Here is a 19564-nt window from a genome sequence, read left to right as displayed (position 1 = left end):
TCTTCTCACTGTTATAAAGATGTTGTCGAGAAGAGGACGGGATGTAAGTTAGTCCTCCTCGGAGGGGCTCCCCCAGGGCACCGACACAGGCCTCACCCCTTGCTGCCCGGCACCCTGCCAGGACGCTCCCCTTCACCTGGATGCTGGCCCTTGAGGAAGTTTTGAGTGGAAAAGAAGCTCCCTAACCAGCGTTTATATAACAACAACATAAGCATTTTATTTTTTCATTAAGCTTCTTAGTTTCTTAGTATCACAATGGAATGATGAGAAAACAAGAACAACAAAAAAAAACCCCACGGGTCTGCAAATCTCTGACAAACAGCAGAGACTTCAAGGCATTGAGGGGGAGGGAGGGAGAGGCCTGACAGAAGTGCCAAAGTAGTTCCAGCATCAGCCTCTCCTTAGCCGGCTGGGCCGGGAGGGGGGGGGAGGTGGAATGGTGAGAAGGTGGCACTGTCACTGCTGTCCTTGGCATTTCTGCCTCGTGACTGATACACGCATGATCTGCACGGACCACCCCACAGGGTTTCCCGTTGCCTCCCTGGTACCTGGCCGCATGATCCCTGCCTGCTCCAAACCCCTGGACACCCCGGAGCCAGTTCTGCTGGGTGGGTGGCAGGAGAGGAGCGTGGAGGGGGGTGAGGGCAGGCGACGCCGTTCCGGGTGTGAGAAGCCGAGGAGTGGCCGAGGCCCGCCCGGGAGACACCCGTGGCAGCAGGCGGAGGCGGTGCAGGTGGCGGCGGCAGGAGTCCACGTCCCTTGGGCGGTGAGCAGGCCACACCTAGAGCTTCACGGTGCCAGGGGGCAGGCTGTCATTGCAGAGTCTGTAGTAACGCAGGTCGTTGACCAGCCTGTGCACACTCTGGGTGAACGAGGGCAGGTCCTGGAAGGCAGGGGCACAGCTGCAGCCCAGCCCCACCCAACACCCAAAATCACCCCCACCCCACCAGCCACTCCTGTCCCACAGGGCATCCGGAGCTCTGAGAACATTTGACAAAATGCAAAACTTCACTCACTCTTGCCCCACGTGTCAGCAAAGGCACGGTGGGAGAAAAAGAACAACAGCTGATACTGCCCTAGTGTCCACCACGTGCCAGGCCCTGTCCCAAGCAATTCAGAGACAGAAGTTGTTTAATCCTCACTGCCAGCCTGCGGTGCAGGTTGTTAGTACCGTCATTTGAAGGATGAAGAAAGCGAAGCGCAGACAGATTAAGAAACCTGCCCCAGGTTACACAGTCAGGAAGGGAGGGGATCCAGACTGGAGTCGCTCCCGAGCACGGATACGGCTCCCCTCCACCACGGCCAGCCGAGCCACATCTGCAGAACCCTTCTCCACCCAGGGCTCCAGGCAGGCCCTGCCAGTCAAGAGTCACAGTGGCCCGTATGTCTCATGACACCGAGCCTGCCAGGCCGCAGAATACAAACAGAGAAGGCCCCTCACAGCAGGAAGCCCAAATTCAACCACGGACCACTACAGGACCACCCGAGACCTGCTTCTTCATCTCTGGATTGGGATTACTGAAGGCTGGATTGCAGGTACACAGGCAAAGTAACATCAACGGTGCCTGTCCACACCCCCTAGGCCACCTGGCTAACCTCTCCTCCTCTTCAAACTTTAGCTCAAAGCCTGCCTCTTCCAAAAAGGCCACTCGGACACGTCCTATTTCCTGGCTCCAGTGGGCTAGGTCGGTGCCTCTGCTCCAAGCTCTCTGAGGCCCTTGGCTCACCCTGCCTGTGGACAGTGAGGGCAGGCTCTGGAGCCAGAATCCCCAGCTCCAGATCCCGCTTCCTGGCTCCACCAATCCCAAGTTCTGTAATTGCCAACCAACTGCTGCCCCTTCTGAGCCTGGGTTCCTCTGTGAAGTGGGGTTAAACAACAGGACCTACACGTCAGAAGGCTGTTGGAAGGCTATAAAAAAGCCGAGGCAAATACGGTGCTTGGCTCAGTCTGGTCCACAGAGGGCGCTGTTGCCCATCTTCCCAGCAGGACTCCTTAAAGGCAGGGAGGCACGAGCTCCTGGACACCTGGCACAGGGCTGGAGAAGAAGCCAGCTTCAAATACACAGTGGATGGACGAATGAATGAATGAAGGCGCTGATTCCTTTACTTATTTCATCCTCAACAAAACAAACCAAGGGATATTTTTAAAATCAGTGGTGCCCAAATGCCAAATTCGAATGTCTTGAATGGAACATGGCAGTATATTTCTGCATTTTTAATACGCACCCCAGGTGCTCTGATGCATACCTATCAATAGCTTTGAAAACCACTGCTTTAAATCAAGAAGTTGACTGAGAATGACATCATTAGAAACTGATCATTAAATATTAGGATTGGGCCTCCAGGATAAGGATGACAAAATACCCAACTGGCTGAAGTGAACTTAACGAAGCTCAGGAGAAAACAAGATCAACGCCAGGGAGAGAAAGTTTCCAAGACAAGGGAAAACAGGAGCTGAGTCTAAGAAAGAACGACCCTGACACGTATCACAGACGAGACAAGCAAGGAAGACGAAGAGTTTGCTCCAGCAAGAGCAACACGCAACCCTGGACGCTGAAGTGGAACGTGGATGGGCTGTTCTCGCACGGCGGTCGGGTCAACACCACCAAGAGGATGTGGGAGAAAGAGAAGGTGTCACTGCATCAAGTGTGAGTGGCTGAAAGACGAAAATTACTTATTCGATAGGAAAAGTTCCAGGAAGAGCCTCTTGGCGGGCGAACAGCCAAGACTTACAGCAGCTGAAACTGGAAGGAGGAGGACAGATGAGGGCCCAGCAACGAGGCCTCAGGACAGGAGAGGCTGGGCACCACGGGACCCAGACACACTAGCAACGATGGCTTCACGTGCATCCACAGACCTCACCACCCCAGTTCCCACTCAAGGGGCTGCCCAGGCGGAACAGCCCACCTGACCGTCTCTGGGTGGGCAGTGGGAGGCAAGAGCATGAGCACTGTGAGGCTCCTCCCAGGGCCTGGCAGCAGGTCAGCCCCACTGAGCCTGGCATCTGGAAGAGCCCAGGGCCCCACCGCTAAACCCTGATGCCTGGGCTCCCAAGCATCAGTCTTCATGGCCTGTCTGGAAGTCCTGGCCGTACTGGCTCACAACCCAGAGGAAACAAGAGCTGGACCCCAGTCAGAGGTGGGCTCGACAGGGTGCAAAGAAGCTGAGACAAAGCAGGCGGACGGCTGGGGCCAGAACCGGGCCCAGTAGCTGAGACAAAGAATATACGTGCTGCAGAGGCCACCACTGGGGGACAGCGTGTGCCCCTCAATCCAGCCACGGCACCGAGTCATCCAGGAGCCGCACGAGCTACAGTGGAGCCGCCGGGGGCACAAAGCACGCGCGAGGCAGCCTGCCCCCTCCTCTCGGAACAGGTGCCAGGCTTGAGAGCCCACGCCTGCCCTCCCTTTAGCCTGGCCTCTCTCTCCTCACCCGATCCATCTTGAAATTCCGCCCCAGCACATTTTTCTGGTTGGCATCCACACCATCACAGCTGGTCAGGAACTCTGGGAGGAAGGCCGCGAAAAAGCCATCGAAGTCCACAGAGGCCATGTTGTAAATGGCGATGCCAATCTCCTCCTGCAGGAGGTCGTGGGACTTGTGAACCAGGACCTGGAGCAGCACGTTCACAAACTGAAAGAGCATGGTGGTCCGGAAGATCTTCTGCAGACAGAAAGAGCAGGGTGAGCGAAGGCCGGGCGAGCTCCCTGCCTACTTCCTGTTGTGCTCCGCAGCCACTGACCCGAGAAGGGTGGCCTCAGCCTGGGCCCATGACACCTCTGAGGAAGAAACCTTCATCTGAGAGCTGGGGCACTTACCTTGTGGTACAGCTTCTGCTTCGTGTTGAGAGTCTCCAAGTAAAAGAGATTTTGTTTAAATAGGTGGATGTCAGGCTGGAGAAAGGACTGTCCAAAAGCCTAGGAAATAAGACCACCATTTATAAGCAGCCTTTCCGCACCCTCAGACCCAGCCCTTCTAGGGCACCTCCCTACGCCCAAAGAACTGACACTTGGCGGCGGTTCCCCATGCTGACGCAGGGCGGGGGCACCTACCGCCTCATTCTCCTGGCCTGTCTGGTCAGATCTTTGGAACGCTCCTGTGTAGTCTGAGCTCCCAAGTTCTCCCCACTGGGCCTCACTTATTTGGTCTCATCTTGCACCTTTTGTAATAAACCTCCACACCTTCACAGGATCTGTCTTTGAAGGAAGCAGCTAACACCTCTAGGCAAGCACCTCAGCCATCTTAGCAGATACCAGAGGCTGCCCTCCCTGCCTCAAGCCAACCACTCGCCCATAAACCACCCTCTCCTTGGCATCCCAGATCTTATAAACCACAAATCCTTGAAGGCTCCTTCACACCTGGCTGCCTCTGCCTTGGGGTTAAGCAATAGCAAATTTTTAAACTGCTTTGCAGTTTCTGGGCTGTGGAAGTTTCCAGTTCACCCCCCCCACCCCAAAAAGAAAGAGCCCTGCTCCCACAGAAAGTGACTGAGGAGGAGTGGGGGAGGCCAATGAAATGCAAACCCAGTGGTGGGCAGGACACTCCCCAGAATAAGCCGGTGATGGCCTCGTCATTCCGTCCCTGGGCTCCTAAACTATGAGAAGGGGGTCTTATAGCCACAGTGGTGTGTGCTCAGCCCCCAGAGCTCACTCTCTAGGGTTTAACAGTTGCACTTGATCAGAAAGGGAGACAATCACAGGGCAGTGCTTCTCCCAACACGGTACAAGCCAGAATTCTCTCTCAAAAATGCAGATCAACTAACACACTGCTGCAGGTAAGGAGGGCCCCCAGTGGTCCTGACGTGGGCAGCCTCCTCACACGTGGGGCAACTCTGCTATAAGGCAGAGGGAACTGAGATGTATCCAGCATCCTGGGTGCCAGGAATGCTGTGTACACTCTCATTTAACCCCACAACAAACCCACGAAATAGGCACTATTATCCCTACTTTACAGATGGAGAGACTGAGGCTCCAAGAAGTTGACTAACTTCATAGGTACTAAGAGGTAGAGCTGAGCTTCAGACCCAAGACCACGAGGCTTCAAAGTGCCACTGTGTGGCGCCTGCTGCAGTGGCCACGTTAGAGGCAGTGGGACCATATGCCACAGAAGCAAAGCAAGGGACAGTCGGCCAGTGGACCCAGTTGGTGTCCAGAATGATGCCCGTCTGTTCCTGGATCACAAGGCAGCCTCACCAGCTCTGCCACATTACCTGCATGATGGCACTGAACTGAGGCTCATTCTCCATCTGCTCCTCAGCAATCCCCCTCTGGACACTGGCCAGGACGGTGGACTTGAAGAAGTACCTCCAGTTGTGATGGAGCGTCCGGAAAAGGAGCTCAAACAGCTCAGCCTTCACATCAGGGGAGGGGCGCTGTGGAGACACACACAGACCCTCAAACCTTCAGGGAGCCACTCACAGCCTGGGCCCAGAGCAGCAAAGAGGCCTGAGAGATGCCTCCTAACAGCCAGCAGCGTGTTGGCTTTCCACCCTCACTCTCGTCCTGTCAAGCCCCCTGTGGGCCAGCAGTTCAAACGAGGAGTTCTTCGGCAGAGACATGGCCGCAGTCGAGACACAGAATGCCTGGGTCGGTGCCAAGGCGCCCTTTTTCTGATGGAAGCACTCAGCTTTTTAAGCTAAGAAAAAAAGGCTACTAAATGGAAAACAGTTAGGAATATGGATTTCCTGCTGAGCAAGCAGCTGATCTGATCTGTCACATCTTCTTGGTGGTGCTGTTCCTTTGCCAGTATAAAAAAAAGCTGTCCCAGCTAACCTGTTGGCCTTATGCAACCTCTGAGGATAAAGACAAACAAGAAGGCTTAAAAGAGGTTCTGCCCTCTATAGAAAAGGAGTTTAAAGAGCACTTAGAAACCACCGACAGCAGCATTAGAGGGCCTCCAGGTGGAAGCAGCACCTCGGGGGAGGCACTGTGTGGCGCTAATTGCTCTCCCAGCCTGTCTCCTTTCTCACTGGCAAGAGGAGAGGGTGAGGGAGGCAGGCTCAGCAATAATTTTCACATTTATCCAAAAATCTCCAAGTCACTGAAGAGCATGACGGGTCACATTATTCCACAGGTCTCAGCAGAATTAAAAATTATAAGGCCCAGGGCTTCCCTGGTGGCCCAGTGGTTGGGAGTCCGCCTGCCGATGCGGGGGACGCGGGTTCGTGCCGCGGTCCGGGAAGATCCCACATGCCGCGGAGCGGCTGGGCCCGTGAGCCATGGCCGCTGGGCCTGCGCGTCTGGAGCCTGTGCTCCGTGGCGGGAGGGGCCGTGGCAGTGAGAGGCCCGCGTACCGCAGAAAAAAAAAAAAAAAAAAAATTATAAGGCCCAGATCTATTTAATTCAGCTTTGATTAAAGTTAAATTAAGACCAGGGGGCACCAACTTCCACGGCAGGAATCCTCAGAGGGCGCAGGTGTGTTTAATGATGCAAAGCAACTGGACTTACTTAAGCCCTAGTCTGGGCAGTTAGCAAGGTTAGCCCTTATTTACGTAACTATTACAGAAAACTTAAGTTAAATATATAATTATTCTGAATTTTGTCATGCTGAGTGGCTGTTTTCTAAGAAGGACAAAGAGCTTTCTAATGATGAAAGCTTTGAATGGTTCTAAGAACTTGTTTTGTACCCTTGAGATCGTGAAATTTCTTAATAGGAAAGTGTTATGAAGTGTTATTACTACAACATTTGTTATGTTTGCTGGAGAAAACCATATATTCACCTAAAGTTCTAAATTGTTTGCCATGGGACACTGATCTTACTTACCAACCAACCTTGTGACAATTAACCTGTTATGCTTACACCAGATTAGCTCTAATTAACTCAACCAATATAAAAAAACCATATCAAGCTAATGGCATTCTTTCTCAGAAAAAAAAATTATAAGAAAAATAAAATAACTAACAAATTAGCTTTAAAACACATTTTCCTCAATATTTCATTCCGTCCCCCATCTCAGGCAGGAGGCAGCACAGTGGACCACCCCAGCCCCTCATACCTCCGCGATGATGGGATACACCTGCTCCATGCACAGGGAGATGATGCTGGGGAGGAAGGGCTTGAACACCTGGCCAGGCTCCTGGACCACCACCTGCAGGATCTTCAGGAACTTCTCAACTACCCGGCAGCCAGTACTGCCTTCGTGGAGGATGCTCTCGGCCAACTGTTCTCTGCAGACAGAGAAAGCACACAGTAGCCAAGAAAATGTTTCTCTGGGGAGCAGTATGAAAACCAACACTTGTGGCAAGTGAAGGAAAGGAGCAAAAAGTCCCACACTTTGTAGCCAGGTCGCACCACTTCTCACGTGGAGTGTGAAAACCTTGGACAGAGTGGGTCTGTGGTTACCTGGTAAACATATTGAGGAAAGTCTGTATGATCTGCTCAGTGAAAGGCACGCCCATCTGTACTCTAAGGCCTCGAAACAGAGTGAGGAAGAAACTCAGCATCTCATCAGTCACATCTAAATAAAGGGACAAAGCAAATGATCAGAGGCACGTACACAGGGATAAACAGAAGCCCTTGGCTTGATGCACTTCCTTCTGCAATCTGCACTATCCTTTCTCCTTAATTTCCCCAACACCATCACAGCCAATGACGGAAAGTGGGAAATGATTATGGATGTGCTGAGAAAACAGCTCTGGTACAGAGAACTCTGCCTGATGGCTCACGATAGGAAAAGAAGGTCATCTCAAAGCCGCCCTCACTGCCCAGCACCCAGCGCCATGCAGAATTCTCACTGCAGGTGGGTTATTCTGTACTCGCTGATGCAACTACTGAACTGGGTCAGCCCCGGAGGGCTTCAGCCACTTCTCTATGACTGGTAATCTGCAGTTGGGTCCAGGGTCAAGTGGCTGAAAGTGGACAGTAAGGGTGTACTCAGATTGCATGGCCCTGGGCTATTAAATAGATTAACTGCAGAAAATACTGGTTACATTTAGTGTGGCTCCACTTCCAGATCTAAACAATCATCTCGTACAGTACGTTCTGGCTTGAACTGCACACACTCAGGGGCAATCGGTGAACATCTGCTGACTGAGAAGCCCTGGATATTTCTCTCATAAGACTGACAAGACCACTGTAAGTGGTCATGGAGCCAGGTGAGTACATCCAGAGACAGCCTCTCTGAGTGACAGTGACAGTGTGCGGAGGTGAAGCATCTCAGCAAAATCCACCTTGCCGTGTAAGTAAATAAGTGGAGCTATCAGAAAAGTTCTCTGTCCCGCTGCAATGCCCCTCTTACTCCAATCCATTCATGTTCCCAAGTGACTCAGCGACACACGACATCACCGCCCTCCGCCTTCACCATCTAGGCCGACCCCACCGACTGACTTGGCCTGCCCTGCAGAGCTAAGCAGTTACTCTGGTCCTTGTCAGCACCACCCAGCAGTGAGGCCTGCGGCCAGCTCCTACCTGACTGATGGATAAAAGCTGGGAAGAGGGCCAGGGAGACCTGAACGGATTCCTGCAGGGACTGGTAGCAGATCTGTCGGGACTTGGTGGATTCCCCAGAGATATTCTCCACGATATCTTCTAAGACACTAAGTGTCTGGTGGATAATCACTTTGGCTGCAAACCAAGATTAAGTTGCCTGTTATGACTTGTCTGAGGATAAGGCAGGGTAAGAGGGAACACAGGGAAGGGGAAGAAACCTGCAAAGTTATTCAGAGGACAATCACACAGAAGTCTCTCTTGACTGAGTTATCAATCTCTCTTTGTATCTCTCTTTCTACATCCTTTTCTTCCTTTTTTTGTTCCCTTTTTACTGTCAGAACTCCAGTTGCCTGCCAGCCAGCCTGCTCAGTTTTTTGCCTCTATTCTGCCTCTATCCACCTGAAACATGTCCACAGAGAAGATGAAAGGTCCCTCAGGTTAGGTGCCTTGCACTTAATCAAGACTGTAAGATGGTGAATAGACCAGTGAGAATGTTAAGTGTCACAAGGTAATCACCACAGGCAAGAATGGACACATGCAGATCAAACACCCTCCTTGAACTGCAGACACGGCTCCAGCCCGGTAATCCACACAAGCACCGGCCATGCACATCTACTGCTGCTGTGTTAAGGAATAAACTGCCTGATCAATCCTTGGTCTATTGGGCCTGAGGGCCTGAAAAAATACATATAATTATTGTTATTATGTTGCATTATATTATATTGTAATATATATTGTATTATATGTTACTGACAATAAATACTTCTAACAATCCCCTGATGTAAGAGCTCACTGATGACTCCATACAGCACACAGGGGAAACAGAGGCAGTGGCTAGCAAACAGGCAGGATCTCCGAGGACAGAGCAAGGGCCTGGGTCAGAGGGGCCTGGATGTGAATTGCATGTGGTCAACACAGCTACACATGGGGGCAGGATCCTCATCGGTACACCAGGGTTGGCCAATAGCTCCCACCTCTGCAGGGTTGCTGTGAGGATTAGAGACAAGGTTCAGTATGATTCTCGCAAAGCACCTGACATATCAGGAGATCCAGCACAGGAAGTTGTCACCATTCCCCAGCACCTGTGGGGTTTCTCTTCCCACCGGCTGCCTCAAGAAGCCCCACAGGGCTCAGCCTGAGCTTGACAGACTCGACCCTGGCGGAGCTCCAGAGGAGGAACTGGAGCTGGGCTGAGAGCCAGCCTCCACCTGCTAGGGCTCTCTGGGTGGCGCTGACCCCCAGAGCCCACCAGCCTCTGTGAGGGCTGCAGCAGCTTCCAGGGAAGGGGACAGCAGAAAGAATCCAGGCTTTAGAGGTGCCTGGGACCAGGTTTGACTCCTGACCCTGCTTAATCTGAATCTCGGTTTCCTCATCTGAAAACGTGGAGAGATGACACCACCTCACTCATAGGACGGGGCATGAAAGAAGACAATGGCTCACAACAGGCCTGGTCCACTCAAGGCTAGTTACAGGGATGCTAGACACTGAGCTCCTGAAGAAGCCATTCACTCACAACACTACCAGCACACGGACGCTCACTAAGCCAGAAAACTGCACCTGGCAGACGCTTCCCCAAGAACACACAAGGCACAGGAAAGGCAAACAGAGTCAAGAGACCAAAATCTGACCTCTGATGTGAGCGTATTTAAACAAGAACCAAGATTTATTCACAAAAATGTGCAAGTGGAAAACTAAAAGCACAATTAAATATGTAATAATAGGAAAATGGATTAAATATGCAAAAATAGGAAATATGTAAATTGGTACTTCCATAGGATAGGATGTTATAAAACCATTAAAAACACTGCTTTCAAGAAGAAAGGCTAATTAATAATAATTTTTAAAAAGGTGGGGGGGGGCTTCCTTGGTGGTGCAGTGGATAAGAATCCACCCGCCAATGCAGGGGACAGGAGTTCAATCCCTGGTCCGGGAAGATCCCACATGCCACGGAGCAACTAAGCCCGTGCTCCACAACTACTGAGCCTGCGCACTACAGCCCGCGAGCCACAACCACTGAGCCCGCAAACCACAACTACTGAAGCCCACGCACCTAGAGCCCGTGTTCCACAACAACAGAAGCCACTGCAGTGAGACCTGCGCACCACAATGAAGAGTAGCCTCCGCTCGCCACAACTAAAGAAAGCCTGCGCTCAGCAACCAAGACCCAACACAGCCAAAAATAAATAAATAAACTAATTAATTAATTTAAAAAAAAAGAAGAAGAAGAAGAAAGGGGCAATGTGGTGAAGAGCAACGGATCTGGAGCCAGTCAGACCTAAATCACACTCCTGACGCCACCACTTTCCCTGTGATCCAGAGCAACGTACACCTGCCAGGCCTGGGGTGGGGGATAGGGGGTACAGGATACCTTTATTGTGGAGAGATTGGCAGACACTTCCTGAACCTGGTGATCACACTGAGCATCGCCAATAATGGGATAAACAGAAGCAATGCAGTGGAAGTACACGTCACTACCTGGGTGGTATTCCTGCCAAAAACTACTGGAAACAACCAGACAGAATAAGATTATGGGACTTTCTACAAGAAAACAGGTCCGGACGCTTTAAAAATGTCAATGTCGTGACAAACAGAAACTAGGAATATTTTTCTTTATTAAGAAACTAAAGAGATGTGACAATCAAATGTAACTCATGATCCTTGAAGGTATCCTTTTTTAAAAAGCAAAAAAGGACAGTTTGATAACAACTAGGGAAAATTTAAATGTGGTGTATGTTATTAAACAACATTACTGTAACCATGTTCCACAGCTTGGCTGGCTGTGTTAATGGTGTTCTGGTTATATAAGAGAGTATCTTGTTCTCAAAGATAAAGGTTAAGTACTCAGGGATAAAGTGTTGATGTCACCAACTTCCTTTAAATGGCTCAGTTAAAAAGAAAAAGTGTGTGTGAGGTTGGGGAGAACACAAATGTGGCAAAATATTAACAACTGGTGAATCCTGGGGAAAGATACCAGTTTCTCATTTACTTAATCTTTCTTTTTAAAAAATTTTTTTTATTGAAATATAGTTGATTTACAATGTTGTTTTAGTTGGAATGGGGGTTTAACTCTGTTTTACTACCATGTATTTTCTTGGCTGCTTTGGGTCTTCGTTGCTGTACGTGGGCTTTTTCTCTAGTTGCGGCAAGCGGGAGCTACTCTTTGTTACAATGCGTGAGCTCCTCATTGTGGTGGCTTCTCTTGTTGAGGAGCACGGGCTCTGGGGCGTGGGCTTCAGTAGTTGCGGCACGTGTGCTCAGTAGTTGTGGTTCGTGGGCTGTAGAGTGCAGACTCAGTAGTTGTGGCGCACTGGCTTAGCTGCTCAGCGGCATGTGGGATCTTCCTGGACCAGGGCTCGAACCCCTGTCCCCTGCGTTGGCAGGAGGATTCTTAACCACTGTGCCACCAAGGAAGTAGTTAGGATAGGAAAAACTTTCCAGCCTTCATTTCACCACTTGTAGAATGAGGATAATAAGACATAGCTTAAAGGGCTATAGGGAAAGCTAGATGAAATAACGTATATAAAGTTCCCAGCCCAGTGCCCAGGACAGAGTACACACTCAACAAATGTTAACTATGTTTTTCATTACGTTTACTGTGGAAATCATTATGCTATTCAGCAAATATTTCCTCACATGGTGGCAATCACACTTCCCACTTCCTCTGAAGTTAAGCCCTGGCCGTATAACCATTCACTGTCCAATGAAATGGGAGTGGAAATGACAAGCATCACTTCTAGGCAAGAGCTTTAAGAACCACTGCACAATTCGCCATGTTCCTTTCCCAACGTAAGCAAAGACTACAACCGAGCCATCATCAGCCTGGGTCCCCGAGTGACTTGAACAAGAACAACCTCCCCAAACCCCTGACGCAAGCTGGACATATAGTAAGAGCAAGAAAATAGATGTTTTCCCTGCATTTAAGCCCCTAAGCTTTGGGGGTTGTTTGGTACCACATAGCATAACCTAGCTTATGCTACCTGATATAAGTACATGCAAGATAAAGTGAGAAACGACCATTAAGCTTTATAAAACATGATTCCACAATAGCTGTATGGAACCCCTAGGCAGGTTACTTGATCTTCACATACCTTGGTTTCCTCATGGATAAAATCAAGATAATTAACAGTACCTAACTCATAAAGCTGATACTAGAATTAGATGAATTACTCAATGTAAAACACTTAGAACGAGGATCAGACAAATACCAGACTTTGAAGGTTGATGTTGGCACAGCCAGAGATTTGATGAGGATGTAAGATCGCCAAGGCAAGAGCCTGGCACACAGGATGCCCTCACTAAGCCAGCCATTCTTATGCAGCTATATAACTATAAAATATTCTTACAAGTAGAAAAGGGAAGACAATGAGGAATTAAACCTTAGCTAGACCAGGAGTCAGGACAGGTCTGCAGGGGGAGCTATCATGCCCCACCACGTATTATTGTCAGTTACTACAAATAGGAAGGTGTTGCCTACTTATCCCGCAGGAAGAAGAAAATTATTCTCCCACCTGAAGACAGTCCAGCCAATCACAGACTGTAGCAGCCTAACCAGTGAGAAGTCTTTATACTTTGGATTCCCGGGTTCCTCCAATGGACTCTGGTTATTACAGCCCCTAGCAACTCCCCCTTCTACCCTATAAAAGCAAGTGCCCCTTCCTAGTTCTTTGGATTTGCCTGTGGTCCGCCGTAGTCCTCATATCCTGAGAACTGCCATTCCTCTGGCTATTCCTGAATAAACTCACTTTTGCTGGTAAAATAATTGGCTATTACGGTATATTATTATTAAGGTTGACAACAATAAGACGGTTAAAAAGGTTACTTTCTAAAATACTAAAAATGGTGAGATTTAAGAGTTTCTTTTTCCATCTGTATACAATTCTAGTATTTTTGTACAATTATTATATGTTAATATTTCTAATTATAAAAGTAATGCTTTTTTTTAAAGAATGTTGAGTACATATGACTAACATTTCACAAAGCATTTTTGCTGACATCAGCAATGTTCTATTATTTTCTTTCTGTGAAAATAGACTATATTTTCAAAATATTTCTTTAATATTTGTTATTTCAGGAAGATTTTTCAGAGAAAGCTAATGCCTTCTACTTGAACTATTGAGTTCTCTTGATTCTTTTTTTCCCTCCTCCTTTAATATAAACAATCAAACTTGAAGATACCAAGCTCCTTCAAAGCCTCTTAAATATATTTGGAGAAAGGTTAGAAACGGTTTCAAAAGATAGTTTCATGTTTCCCAGTGCGTAGAAGTGAACTGCTTTGACTGCTTATACAAGTATCTGAAATGGATCAAGAATCACTGTAGGATGTTTACCCACGGAAGGCATCATCAAATAATGCCTTTAAATGGATGTTTTCCTTATTTTGGACATTTTAAATAAGAGACGGGGGCAACCTGCATTCAGGAAATAGGTTCATCTGATGCGCTCACTGAATTCCACAGGTGAGCAGGATTCTACCCCCGAGTCCGACTCTGCTGCTTAGCAGCTGTGTGACTGTGGACAGATGAATTCACCCATGAGCCCTAGATGCAAATCCCATCTGCCACAAAGGAAGAATGATGCCTGCCCTACCTATCTCCCCAGGCTGTCCCTGCCTAGGGGCCACTTACTGTCATCCAGGGGCATCTTCCTCTGCGGGGCGACAGCATTGGGCTTCAGGTTGTGATAATCCCGGGAGAGTGCGGAGATGAGGCTGGCATGGTTGATGGAGCGCACAGGCCACTGCTGCTCATTCTCTGGGAGGTTTGGCCATGGAAGCAGCAGGATATTAGAGAGGGCTCGGCACACCAACACCTGAGCCTGGAAGAGACCCCAAGGCGTCCATCAGAAGTTTACGAGCAATGTGGGCAGCAGAGGGGCTGTGCCTGACACAACCTTCAGTACCTACCGCACACAGTGAGCTCAGGCCTCAGGCTCCTTTCTTAAAACCTGGGCCTGAGACTTTGGTCCAACTCAGATAATCCACGGAGAAAAGAGAAACTGAGGCAAAAACACCAAATCTGGGTCTAGCACATCTCAGGGCCAGCCTCAACAATCACTCTTAGTGCTGACACTTCCCCTCTAAGTCAGTACTTGAAGCATTACAGAGGGAGAAATCACAGACACTGAATCCAACCTGTCCCTCAGCTGCCGGCTTCTGACACCCTCCGAGAAGCTACTCAGAACAGTGCTAGTAAGAGTCTCTTACAGTCAATGTGCCCTTGGCGTCAAGTCAGAAGCAATACACTCACATCCCAGGTGCTTTTAACTAACTGCTTTGACTCCCCTATGACCCCACCCCCGTTTTGTTGTTTTTAAACTTCTAGCCTGAGCCTCCCGGAGGATTTTAGGAGAATATCCTTTCTGGAGTGTCTCAACCCTAAGAAAACAAACATTTAACAACAAAAGCAGACTGTTTTAAACCAGAAAGAATGCAAAGAGGACTCTCCCAACACCAGCCAAACTGCCGGCTCTCAAAGCAGCACCATCTCCATGCCTCTTGGGAGGAACACTGTATGTGTGAATCAGCACACTGACTGTGTTAGGAAGGTCATGCCAGAGAGCACTGAGGCTGCATCGGTGCCACGCATATAAGAAATCCATCGATGTTGGCACAGCCTGTAAGCTCTAAGTGCAAAAAGAAAGGCTAGACTCTTCTTCCTCAGCTTCCCTGAGCCTGAGCCACATGGCTCTGGGGACCCCAGGGTAGCCCTGAGGCCTCACCTTATCAACCAGCCGCTGGGCAGAGGCATCGGTGATTCTGTTGAATACTTTCTGTACTGCGGGGATGCTGATCAGAAAGACGGGCCGCACAGTGGTGGCCAGTGAGACCAGTAAATGGCACGCAGATAGCAGCAATTTGTCTTGGACCTGGAGAGGGAAGAGGACATGGTATGTCAGCTCACGACATCTCCTGTGAGACTGGTTATTAGAAGAACTTAGTGAGGCAGCCACGAGCTAAGTATGGTTCTTGGATGCGAAAGTATACCGCCTAGGCTCTGGCTCAAAGAACTTTTCCTATAATGACGCCCAGTAACAAGGCATCCTCTTCCTTGCCACATCCATAGCTCCTGCCCTCAAGCCAGGACCACCCCCCCACGCCGCCCCCCCAGTTCCTCCCATTCTCAGTCACCGGCATCTTTGAGCTCAGTCACTTCTCAGCTCAAGAATCTACAATGGCTCCCGTCAGCTCTTAAATCACATGGCAAACTCCTTGGCATATCATTCAAACAGCTGGGGATTGTTCATCTCGCTCTTCTTGCTGCAATCAAGCCAAGATCTCTCCACGCGCCACCCCCCCCCCCCCCCCCCCCCCGCTTTCTGCACTCCATCAATCGCACCAGGCTCGCCTACTTCCTTCACCTCAACATGTCAATCAAAACCTTGGTTCACATACCATTCTATCCCTTTCAAATTAGCAAAAGAGAAGACTCTTTGAAAACAGGACCTAATGCTAGTAAGACTGTGGTGAAAACAACACACCAAAGAGTCAGTGGCACGTAGAATAATTTAGGAAAAAAAATTAAATAACTTCCTAGAACCACAAAATATCCCTAACTTTTAACCCTATAATCCCACTTATTCTAAGAAAACTACCTAAAAGGACAAAGCTACATTCATGAGTACACACATTTCAGAGTTATTCATTACAGAGTGACTTTTTATCAAGCGGAGGCAACGTAAAATACCAGCAATGGGTAGGTAAGTTTTGAAACAACCCCTCACAGGGTATCATAACTCATTTACAATTACAAACACAAAAAAATTTACAGAAAACAATACATTGTTCTGTTAATAGTGGTACAGGATGCCATGTATGATTAAAACTACCCCACCCCCCCCAAAAAAAAGAAAGAAAAGAAAAAAGTATATGCTTTAGAAATATAAATTGGTGGTCTTCTTGGAGGACGACTTAGAATCTATCAAATTTTACATGGATATAACCTTCGACCCAGCAATTACACTTCTAGGAATCTACCCTGCAAGGATGTACACACAAGGATCTAATTTCCATCAACAGAAAAATCATTATACACCCCCACTACAGAACAGCATTGGTCAATTTGAAAAACAACTTGCTTGACACGTCTCTGAGGCATACTGTTAAGCAAAAGAAGATATCTGAAGATATCTCTCCAACTATCTACAAACTTTTACGTATGCAGTATGTGAAAACAGGAAAAAGTCTGAAAGATATACAACAAACTGTTGACAGTGCTTCCTTTGGAAAGGAAAATGCTTTGAAAGTAGGGATTAAAGAGTACCATAATTTTTTAGTCTGTATATTTGAACAGTATTTTACTTTTTGACAATGAGCATGTATTCATGTGGGACTTAGAGAACCGAAAAAATAGTTATATTTGAATTTATATGGACTACAACTAAAAAGGAACATGAAATGACACATAGTTCTATCACAACAGTAAGAACTGGGTCTAATGCTTTGTGGTACTTTAATGTTATAATAAACGGGTATATGAACAGAAGGACAGACGTGGAGTTAGAGAAAAGGTGCAGCCTTTGCTGTTTCAAGACCTTGGTGCTGATCAGGGGTGTGACTGCATCCATGGTGGTGGAAATGAGCGTAACAAACTGCTGCGTATTCTGCCGATGAGCCTCACTGCAGTACTGTGCTAGCCAGTGAGAGTAAGCCTGCAGAGCAGCCAGGGACTGAGCGTGCCTGCGAAAGGAGAGAAGACGCGATTTTAAAGGTTATGGTCAAAATACATTATCACTAAACTTTTTTCCACAGGAGGGAAGAATTTCATCCATCACATTTACTATTCTAGGACATGCGTGGAAGTGTGGAAACCATTGACTTGCTCACGTAGTACCTAAAAGTTAAAACCCATCGTCTAAATATTGCCACCACTGCCTGGAACACAGAAGGCAGTTAGTAAATGTCTACCAGATCTCATTCAACCTTTCTGTGACACATGTGAGCTCAGCCGAGAGAATGGTAAATAATAAAAACAGAATCAAAGAACTTAAGTAATAATGTGTTGACTTGGCAACTAGTAAAAATTTTATATCCATAGCTACAAATCAGGATGTAGAAAACTACCAGAAATTATAGCTTTATAAATAAGCATTGATATGAGTCTCTCAAGTTTAAGCTTCCATCATACCATACATGGTATTTGGCTAGAGGCTTGAAGTAGCAAAGACTATGTTTGGTTTCTGCCAATTTTGTACTGCACATACACACAACAAAATATACATCATAAAAGCTCACAATTCATCAGATAATAATCAATCTTTTTACAAGCGAGGCAGTTGTCTCAGAGCTTACAAAACACCAGACCTTCTAATAAACCTAAATGGGTTATTTCTCCCTTTTCTGAAAAAATTAGTAAGTAATCTTGGGGTGATACTTTAAGACTCTAAATAAATATACCATTCCCCAACAAACACCCATTGAGGAACCCTGCCTAAATCATTCTTACACTGGTGGTTGCAAACTAGTGGTTTTTCTTTCTTTTTCCGTTCATTAGCTGTATTCTTCTGTAAAAAACAGCTTTCCCTCCCTGATCTTTTTCTTTCTTTTAAATCATATGGATGCTTTACATACAATATGTTGTAACTCATTATCATCCTCATTCTTTCTTGATGATCACAATGTCAAGTCTGACCAGGAAAAACCCTTTCATGCTAGCCCCCATGTCCTTTTCATATGTTCCTAACCTTCCTTACTGACTCAACAAGATTCTCCAGGGCCAACCTGCCCCAGACTTGGAGCATTTCTCCAAGGAACTCTGGTTCCTTTTGATGGAGAATGTATTTTAGAAACCAAGAGCCTGAGTACTAGAGGTAGCATTGCTACTGGAGTGTCACTGCTTCTAGGACCTTTCAGTGGATGTAGCTAGGTTATAGGCAGACACTATTTAAAAATCAAACTCAGTATCAAAAATCCCAGGGCAAACTGACCTCAAGTGCCTCTAGATATGATGCAAGAAGGACATGTCATCTCCTATGCAGTATTCTTGCTAAAATGTTTAACCTCAATCGAATACAGAGAAAAACAACTACACAAATCCAGATTAAGATTTTCTTAAAAAAAAAAACAAAAATCAGTAGGATCTGGATCTCCAGAAAGTCAGTCTCTCTCTCCACCCCACCCCTCCCAAACATGCACAATTTGGGGAACTGGTCTAGGCTACAGGAGACACACACAACGTGTGATTCATTAGTTAGAACTCAGATCCAAAAAATGTATGTCTATAGATACATATGTAAAAAGGACATTCTTGGGACAATTAGGGAAATTTGCATAGGGAATATATATACATATACACTTAAAAATAGGAGACATACTTACATACTTACTGACATTACTGTATCTATGAAAGTTTTTGAGTGTTGATAATGGTATTATGGTTACATAGGAGAATGTTCCTAGGAGATACATGCTGAAGGATATACATGTGAAGTGATGTGTTGTCTGCAATTTATTTTCAAACAGTTCACACACAAAAAATGTATGTGTGTGCACTTGTGTACACAGAGAGAAGCACAAGAAAAAAAAAACAGCAGGGCTTCCCTGATGGCGCAGTGGTTAAGAATCTGCCTGCCAATGCAGAGGACACGGGTTCGAACCCTGGTCCGGGAAGATCCCACATGCCGCAGAACAACTAAGCCTGTGCGCCACAGCTACTGAGCCTGTGCTCTAGAGCCCGCGAGCCACAACTACTGAGCCCACGTGCCACAGCTACTGAGCCGATGCACCTAGAGATCGTGCTCCACAACAAGAGAAGCCACCACAATGAGAAGCCCGGCAGTGCAACAAAGAGTAGCTCGCCACAACTAGAGAAAGCCTGCATGCAGCAATGAAGATCCAATGCAGCCAAAAATAAATAAATAAAATTTATTTTTAAAAAAAAACAGCAAATGTGGCAAAATATTTATCATTGATGAATCTAGCTTGAGAGTATAGTATATGGGTGTTCATTCTATTTTCCCCTTTTCTATAGATTTGAACTTTTTCAAAATAAGTTAGGTAAGAAAAGGTACTAAGTACCTTAAAGTAAGAAAATACTGGGAATTTGATAGTCATAGTGACAAAGCAGTTATTTTGTATTTTACCTTTAGAATCCATTGATCAAAAAGTAAGTACCAAAAGTAAGGAGGAAGACATCAAAGTGCG

The 19564-nt window shown here is 47.3% G+C and overlaps 1 protein-coding gene across 2 annotated transcripts in view; it reads right to left on the bottom strand.

Annotated features, from left to right (window-relative positions):
- Positions 1–197: 197 nt before the first annotated feature.
- The window catches only part of XPO6 (exportin 6), a 106814-nt gene continuing 87447 nt past the window's right edge, over positions 198–19564 (bottom strand). Inside the window, exons 15-24 of one of the 2 annotated variants that reach the window (XM_082857396.1) lie at positions 16957–17101; positions 15145–15291; positions 14052–14241; positions 8407–8562; positions 7342–7456; positions 6995–7166; positions 5210–5371; positions 3819–3917; positions 3433–3663; positions 198–883 (exon numbers count right to left, since the gene is read on the bottom strand). In XM_082857396.1, coding sequence (XP_082713522.1) covers positions 782–883; positions 3433–3663; positions 3819–3917; positions 5210–5371; positions 6995–7166; positions 7342–7456; positions 8407–8562; positions 14052–14241; positions 15145–15291; positions 16957–17101 — 1519 coding nt within the window. In that variant the 3' untranslated portion in view covers positions 198–781. The remainder of the gene's footprint in view (positions 884–3432; positions 3664–3818; positions 3918–5209; positions 5372–6994; positions 7167–7341; positions 7457–8406; positions 8563–14051; positions 14242–15144; positions 15292–16956; positions 17102–19564) is intronic. The other variant, XM_082857397.1, reaches the window with a different exon arrangement.

This window comes from Leucopleurus acutus (assembly GCF_964270905.1).
Source record: "Leucopleurus acutus genome assembly, chromosome: 16".
Lineage (NCBI taxonomy): Eukaryota > Metazoa > Chordata > Mammalia > Artiodactyla > Delphinidae > Leucopleurus > Leucopleurus acutus.
Note: the sequence above shows the minus strand (reverse complement) of the source record. Positions and strands in the feature narration are given on the sequence as shown.